This window comes from Gekko japonicus, unplaced genomic scaffold (assembly GCF_001447785.1).
Source record: "Gekko japonicus isolate JY-2015 unplaced genomic scaffold, Gekko_japonicus_V1.1 scaffold1722, whole genome shotgun sequence".
In the NCBI taxonomy this organism is placed as follows: Eukaryota; Metazoa; Chordata; class Lepidosauria; order Squamata; family Gekkonidae; genus Gekko; species Gekko japonicus.
The window spans coordinates 369326-377883 of NW_015160264.1; the positions used below are offsets into that span (position 1 = coordinate 369326).

The window sequence follows — 8558 nt, forward strand, 5'->3', positions numbered from 1 at the left end:
GCACTCAATTTGCCAGCAAATTTGGAAAATGCAACAGTGGCCACAGGATTGGAAAAGGTCAGTATACATTCCAATCCCAAAGAAGGGCAATGCCAAGGAATGTTCAAACTATCGCACAATTGCACTCATATCACAATAAAGAGATGGGAGTACCAGAGACCACCTCACGTCTCTTAAGAAACCTGTATAAGGGTCAAGAAGCGACAGTTAGAACCGGATATGGAACAACTGATTGGTCTAGCATAGGAAAAGGAGTACAACAAGGATGTATATTGTCACCTTGCTTATTTAATATATATGCAGAGTACATCATGCGAAATGCTGACCTGGATGAATCACAAGTGGGAATTAAGCCCCATTACTCTCTCCTCAAAACCTGGAGGATGTCAGATCCCAAGGAGGGGGAAAGATCCTACAGTGCTCAGGAAATATTTCAGGATCCTTCACTTTCTCCACTGGAAGAAGACTTTTAAAAGTGCTGATGGCACCTCAAAGCCTTTTATAGGATGTTTCTGTCAAAACATCTCTTGTTAAAAAAGGGATTGAAATTATTAGACAAATTTGACAGTAAGGGGATTGATAAAAAGTCACGTACCTGCTCAGGATAGTTTTGGGATCCTGAAAGAGAAAGGGAAAGAAGTGGGTCTCATTTACGCAGACTGAAAACTCACTGGGTTATTTCCTATTCTGCTTGGCATAGAACCACCTCACATTCTTATTACTGGGCTTTCTTTACTCCTATTCTGAGGTTTTCCTGCATTTCCTGACATGATTTTAGTTTCTTACTTGTAAAAATTCATTTTCTGACTGCTGGAACTTCTCCTCCATCTCCGTGATCAGGCGACTGAGATGGGAAACCTCCTCTGAGAATCTGGCACCGTTTTCTTCGTTCCTCTTCACCATCTCCTTCTCCATCTCTTCCAGCCGGGATAGCCTGAGGTGCTCCTCCTTCTCAAGGTAATTCTGCAACTGCTGAAAGGCTGACTTGGTCTTCTTTTTCTCCGCTTGTAACTGTGTCTGCAGGAAACACATGGAAATTCAGAAAGGGGCAAGTCGTCTCTGGAAGGCAAATCAGGTGCAGCCCCAAGATCAGAATCATAATATGACAGAGAATCAAGCTGATGACTTTTCGCCGCTAAAGACAGGATTCTTAATAGTCATCTGTGAAGGCTGGGGTCTTAACTGAGGTTGAAACAGGGGCAGAGTAACCTGAGGCTTGACTGGTGTGGTGGTCTCTCTCCCAGACCTCCGCCTAACAAACTTAAGCTAAGCAGCTTCTGAATGTAGTACGGTCAGCACTCATGAGGGTGACCAGAGAAGAACAGTAAATTTTATTTATTCTAAGGGAGTTCAGAAAAAGGATAAATAGGTATAACACAGTGTTGCTGGGCCCATTCATTTACAATTATAGAATCATACAGTTGGAAGGGACCTCCAGGGTCATCTAGTCCAAGCCCTTGCACAATGCAGGAAATTCACAAATACCCCACCCCCCTCCACACCCGCTGTGATCACTGTTCCATGCCCAGAAATTGACAAAAAAACCTCTAGGATCTGCAACCAAACTGTCCTGGAGAAAAATTGCTTCCTGATCCCAAAGTGGTGATAAGCATTTCCCTGGGTATTTAAGAAAGAGCCACAGGAACTAAGCACTGATGCAACCTTTCCTTCCTGTTTTCTGTTTTTCAGAATGGGGCAGGATTTTTGTCCATCCTTCACACCATCCTGCTGAGGAGATCATTCATGCTGACTGATCATATTCTTAAATACAGTTACTGTGTCCAACAGCCGTCCATTATCTCACAGTCTTTGTCCAGACCGCCTGCCCAGTGTCAGCTCCCAAGAGGTTACAGCTGCCATCGAGATGGAGCTCAGGTAAAAGAGCTCTCAGTAAGGTATCCCAAAGTAGATTCTCTGATAAGTCTCTGCTCTGTCTTGTGCTTCCCTTCTTCCTGTGTCAGTCAGAGATTCTTTTCCTGTTCTTTCCCCCAGCCCCCCACCCAAGGGACACAATCTAGAATTTGTTTTTGTCTTCCAGGAGTGTGACATTCCAGCCAAGGCGTTTGCTTTGTGTTCTCTGTTCTCTCTTTCCAGAAGGATAGCTTTTACAGTAAGTGTGGGTTTGCAGCCCCAAACCATGAAATACTGGGGCCAATTACAGGGCAGAAGCCATTTCTCCACACCATCCATCTGAGTTTTCCAATTATAAATTCTTACCTACACAAAACATATACTTGGTTGACCTGAATGTGTGTGGGGGGGTTTGAATAGCCCCCAATACAAGTGATACTGGGGGGGGGATAACATGGAATAGGCACATGTGGTGTCTTCTTTAGTGTCAGACTATGCTGTGGGAGGCCCCAACCCTTTCCTGGCACCTTATCTGAGGATTTTTTCAGTACCAAGCAAAGCTTTCAAATAGTGCTTAATCAAGCAATTCATTGGCTTCCATCAGGTGCATTATGATTTACTTGGTTTTTAGCCACTGTTTGTCCTGATGAATTTTCACTTTGTTTTTATGTGTCATGTTATAGTTTGGTAACTGTATACCTCTTGGAGAGGAAGGTATCATTGTATAGCTGAATCTTGTCAGATCTCGGAAGCGAAGCAGGGTTGGTACTCAGATGGGAGACCACTTGGGAAGATTCTGCAGAGGAAGGCGATGGCGAATTACCTCTGCTTCTCACTTGCCTTGCTGGGGTCACAAGAAGTTGTTTGCGACTTGACAGCACTTATGTACATACATGTCCCTCTTGGACAGTATTGGTGGGGAGGCAGCATATAGATATCTATATAAATCAAGACTGCCCCTCCTAAACTGTCTTTTTTGTCTTCCATGCATGGGACCTAGGCAACACCTACTTATTTGCCTGTTGGATAAGATATGTGATGTCTCTGTTATGATAGACAATTACGTTTTTTAAAAAATGATAAATGCACCTTGACGGTTGCATAGAACAGGCATATATGGTGTATTGGTTTGCCCGTCCTGTTCCCTGATACGCTGCAAAAACCAGAGTAAGTTGCATTCTACTTTTTTGGTAGCCATTTACAGATTTAAGCAACTTTATCCATTAATGTTTTATGGATTACATCTCCTGCATTTTTTGGGGGTAAAATTATTGGGAAGCCCTTGTGACTAAATAATAAACAGCATTCATTTGTATTGGTCACCACTCAATGCAGGAAGTATAAAGGGATCGTTCTAAATGCATGCACCATACAGAATCAAGACAGCAATGAACACTTATGGCCAAGATTTCTGTTGTCTCGTGGCCTGAAGACTCAAGGACTTTTCCAGTCAAGGCCCAACCACAACCCAGGTGGTTTTATACCTACCAAAAATGTTTGGCTTCTCTGATCATCAGCCACTTTCTGTTCCTGAAGTGTTCCCTTCTCTTGCTCCAGAGACTGCAGCTCAGCCTGGATCTCTTTCTGCAAAAACAGGAAAAGCCAGTGATCTGGGGGAGTTCAGCCCCCCCCCCACAACTATTAAGGGCTTCCTTAGAAAGTAACAAGTGGGAATGCTTAGGGACTTGGGGGGGGGGCATCTCATTTCCTGCTCCTCCACTAGTTCCTTTCCCTTTCCTGAAAGCCTCTGCAGCCTTTCCCCTTTTCCGGCTTGCTTCAGTCCTTGTAAGTTGGCCAACTTGGAGATCTCTTGGAATCACAATGGATCTCTCAACTACAGAAATCAATTCCCCTTAGGGTTGCCAGTTCCAAGTTGGGAAATTTCTGAAGATTGGGGGTGGAGTCTTAGGAGGGCAACGTGACCTCAGCAGGGTATAATGCCACAGAGTCCACCTTCCAAAGCAGTAATTTTCTCCAGGGGAATGGATCTCAGCCATCTGGAGAGCAGTTGTAATTCCAGGTGTTCTCCACCTCACCTGGAGGAAATGGCTGCTTTGGAGGGTAGAATCTATATACCAACCTGCTCTGCAGTGCAGATCAAATCAACTTATTCTCCTCCTTTTTCTCTTCACAACAACCCTGTGAGGCAGGTTAGGATGAAAGTACATGACTGATCTGACATCACCCAGAGAGAGTCCAAAGCAAAATGGGGGTCTGAATCTGGATCTCCCAGAGCCTACTTTGAAGTTGTAACTGCTTTACCGCACTGGCTATCATAGAGTGGCTGCTGTTGAACAGCAGCAAGCAGTCAGGTGTCGTTGAGTCATGCAAGTTGGGTGACATCAAGTCACCCAGAGGTTTCTGTCATGCCATGGGTTGCCAAGCTCTAGGTGAGACCTGGAGATCTTCCAAAATTACAACTGAACTCCAGATGACAGAGAACTGCTCCCCTGGAGAAAATAGCTGGTTTGGAGGCTGGATTCTATGGCATTATATTCAGCAGAAGCCTCTCTCTTCCCCAAACTCTGCTCCCCTCAGACTCTCCTACAAAATCTCTAGAAATTCCCCACAAAATCTCAAGGCCAATCTGGAGTTGGCAACCCTAGTCAGGCCTGGCCCCAATCGGTCCTCCCTCAAAGGCCAAAAGAGGTCTTGAAAGGGCCCTGCCCCTCCCCCTGCCTTTTACTGACAGAAACAAGCCTGAAATCTGTGGTCGCCCAGCAACAGCCACTAAGAGAATCCATTTCTTAAAGCTACAGGTGTTCCTTTTATCGTTTTGGAGTTTTTTAAAGCCCCACTTCACGGTTTTTAAAAAAGATTTCACATTTTCCTGCAAACCTGGGACATTTTTCAGGTTTGTAGATAGATCTGTCTTTCCTGTTCACAGCTCCAGTCATTGGAGCTAAGCATCCCCAGGTTTGGCCGACTTGGCTATTAGAATATACAAATGGAAGCTTCTACAGACTTACATGAGACATATAATTTTCTCCAACCTAAAGCCACCAACCCTAGTCAGGGATAGCCTTGAGAAGCCCTCCCTCAAAGGCCAAAACAGCCCTAGAAAGTATCCTGCTGTGATGAACTAAAGGTTTGTTGATCAGCAGCAGGAAAACAAGACAGCTGCTGGGTCACATGACTGAGAGTGGAGGGGGCAGGTTGCTCGGAATTCTCAGGGAGTGGCAGTTAAGTGTTGACCGTTGACAGTTAGGGTGTTATCTGGGGAGCTCTTGGAAAAAAGAAGGAGCCTCTGGAGCGGAGTGTAAAAGCACGCCAGCAGTTTGAGGAAAACTGGGGCTGGATAACACTCCTAACTGGTCCCCTCTAATGAGAGAGGATAGTGAATGGAGAGGAGAAACTGTAGTCACAAAGCAACATGCACACTTCTAGAAGGGAACTGGTGAGGTGGTTAAAGGAAGGACTAGGGGTCTGGAAGAGACTGGGAAAAGCTGGAATAGTCTTACCAGTCAGTCCCAGGGAGCCAGGTGGAGAAGTCCAAGGTCTAGCCAGTCAGTTACCGGAGAAGGAAATCACAGATGGTATCAAGGTACCAAAGACAGTCTGTGACAAATTTAGAGTTATAGCACTACAGCCTATGTTAATGCAGAGTGAAACATTCAGACCAAACAGAAATAATATATTCTGTGCAAATATTCTCCCTCCTGTTGAGTTTCTGTGAATAAAGAATTGTGCTGTTTGCCTTTCAAAAGCACTGGTGCCTGACTTATTGATAGGGATTCATATCTGGCAGACATCCTCAATCCACAAGAGATACAATCCTTAAAGAGACTTTTTAGAGTAAACTGGTCATCCCGCAGAAAGACGAGGTGATCAGTCAGAACAGACTGAGAATCTGAATCCAGTAGTACTAACTAAGGCCCCACTCAGATGGGATTGTTGCACCTGCCCTTTTAATCACAGAAAACCAGCTTGGAAAGCTGGGGTTGCCTAGCAGCAGCCACTGAAGCTTCTATTTCTTAAAGCTACAGGTGCTCCTTTTATCATTTTGGAATTTTTAAACCTCTAACGTTCTTTCTAAGATTTAATTTTTCTGCAAGCCTGCAGTCCTTTTCAGATTTGTAGAAAGATCTGCCTTGCCCATTTGCAACTTCAGTCACTGTATTTAAGTATTTCAGATTTGGCTATATTCGCTACTAGTACATAGATAATGGTTGATTGGATAATGAATGGATCACACAGCTTTCACTATGCCACAACTTTTTCTGATTTACTCTAATGTCCAAGATCTCACAAGACCCCCTTGTGAGACTTCAGCACTGTTTTAGTTTGCCAAGGCAAACCCACAGAACAGAGTGTTCCAGGGACTCTCAAAATGGGTTTAGAGATGGGGACCAGTGTGGGGGAGGGGGGAAACAAAGCAGGGCAGAGAAGGAAACAGGAGACAGAGAAGAGGGGGAAAAGAGGCAGTCAACAAGGAGACGTGGGGGGAGATGGGACAAGGAGCAGCAAAGACAGGTGGTGTTAATCTGTTCCTGAAACTTCCCAAGTTGGTCTGCGTGAGGTTCTCCATCTCTGAATGAAAATGGACTCCTAGTGAATGGATCTTCCTCAAGTCCAAATCTGCAAGGTGCAGTAATTTTTTGACATTAATGGATTTCTGATTTAAGATAATTGGGGAACAGAAAGAATGCATTACAGGACTGTATCTGCTATAGAAACAAGTGGGAAAGAACTGGTTTGGGGGGTGGGAGGATACAAGGAAGCAAAACAACTTCTTTCACGTTTCTACTTGTATTCTGTTTCTAAATTTGGTCAGCCTACATTTAGATGACCAGAGAAAGAAACTGGATTACAGAGCAAGGCAAGAGACGGTCTCCAGGCATGCCAGTGGGGGTGAGGTTAGGTGGAAAAAAGGAGAGAGGTGGGGGAGGATTCCCTTGTGTATCTTATTTACTTATTTATTATTATTTTGATTTATACCCCAGCCTCCTCTTCATGCATGCTAGTAAGAGCGCATGTGCGGTTTTACTCCTTCACCCCTGTAGGCCTGTTACAGGCTCGTTTTGCAAGGCACACTGGATTGGGATGACTTGGATTTGGGGACAGGCTTTCCTTATCAGTCTACTTACATAAGAACATAAGCCAATGTTGGATCAGGCCAATGGCCCATCCAGTCCAACAGTCTGTCACACAGTGGCCAAAAATACTAGGTGCCATCAGGAGGTCCGGCAGTGGGGCCAAGACACTAGAAGCCCTCCCACTGTTGCCCCCCCAAGCACCAAGAATACAGTGCATCACCTGCCCCAGCCTGAGAGTTCCTATCTATACCTTGTGGCTAATAGCCACTTATGGACTTCTGCTCCATATGTTTTTATCCAATTCCCTCTTGAAGCCCTCCATGCTTGTAGCCGCCGCCACCTCCTGTGGCAGTGAATTCCATGTGTTAATCACTTTTTGGGTGAAGAAGAATTTCCTTTTATCCATCCTAACCCGACTGCTCAGCAATTTCATTGCATGCCCACGAGTTCTTGTATTGTGAGAAAGGGAGAAAAGTACTTCTTTCTCTACCTCCTCTATCCCATGCATAATCTTATAAACCTCGATCATGTCACCCCTCAGCCGTCGTTTCGCCAAGCTAAAGTGCCCCAAGCGTTTTAAGCTTTCTTCATGGGGAAAGTGTTCCAACTCTTTTATCATTCTAGTTGTCCTTTTCTGCATTTTTCCCAATGCTATAATATTCTTTTTGAGGTGTGGTGACCAGAACTTTACACTAAAAAGCCAAGTAACATTAAGATAGGCGAGGAGGCCACTTCCTTGCATAATTGCCTGGAGTCCCAATAAGAAAGGTGGATTATAAATAACATAAATCATAACTCCATCCATTCCTCCCCAAACCTAATTGGTCTAAAGCTGACAGTACATCCTGCATCGTCATTTATGGATCCAGATACCCCAAGCTAGTGTAATGTTTTCTTACTTTATACTCGAGGAAAGCCTCTTCCACAGGAAGCACTCTGTGGTTTCGATGTTCCGTCGATCGGTCGCACACCACGCAGATGGGGGCTTGGTCATCAAAGCAGATGAGCTTCAAGGGTTCCTGGTGCCTCTCGCACTTTCCTTGCTCCCCGTCCACTCCTTTTCCCACCCGAAGTTTCTTGACAAGTTCCACAAGGTTCGCCAGCTGCCGGTTTGGCTTGAAGTTCTTCTGCTGGAGAACTTCTCTGCACCGAGGGCAGGAAGCGCCCCTGTCAGACTCTGCCCAGCACCGGGTGAGGCAGGCTTGGCAGAAATTGTGCCCACACTCAATGGTCACGGGCTCTCTGAAGTAGTCCAGGCAGATGGAACAAGTCGTTTCCCCACAGAACTCCTTGATGAGACTCCCGGCTGCCATGGCTCATTCTCTGTCCCTGAAATTGAAGGGGGGGGGGGACAGCCTTGACTTAAAAAAATAATAATCAAACACTGCCTGGGGATCTGCTTCCCTGAATTTACCTCATGAGTAAAGGGTGTGGGGTTTTGAGGGGGGGAATTATGTCTGCCACTCACTAAAAATAAAAATCCTGTGAAAAAGTTGTAGCAGCACCTGGATTTGTTTACTTGTTATTTATGTCCTGCCTTTTTCCCCAGTGGGGACCCAAAGGCGCTGACATAGTTCTCCTCTCTTCCTCTGCAAGGGAGGTGAGGCGAAGATAGATGACTGGCCCAAGGTCACCCTGCAAGCTTCCATGGCAGAGTGGAGACTTGAACCA

General features: G+C 45.3%; 1 protein-coding gene across 1 annotated transcript in view; it reads right to left on the reverse strand.

Annotated features, from left to right (window-relative positions):
* The window catches only part of LOC107113656, a 72022-nt gene extending 63822 nt beyond the window's left edge, over positions 1-8200 (reverse strand). The window contains exons 1-4 of the mRNA XM_015415010.1: positions 7787-8200; positions 3340-3435; positions 787-1017; positions 596-618 (exon numbers count right to left, since the gene is read on the reverse strand). Coding sequence (XP_015270496.1) covers positions 596-618; positions 787-1017; positions 3340-3435; positions 7787-8200 — 764 coding nt within the window. The remainder of the gene's footprint in view (positions 1-595; positions 619-786; positions 1018-3339; positions 3436-7786) is intronic.
* Between the last annotated feature and the right edge of the window lie 358 nt (positions 8201-8558).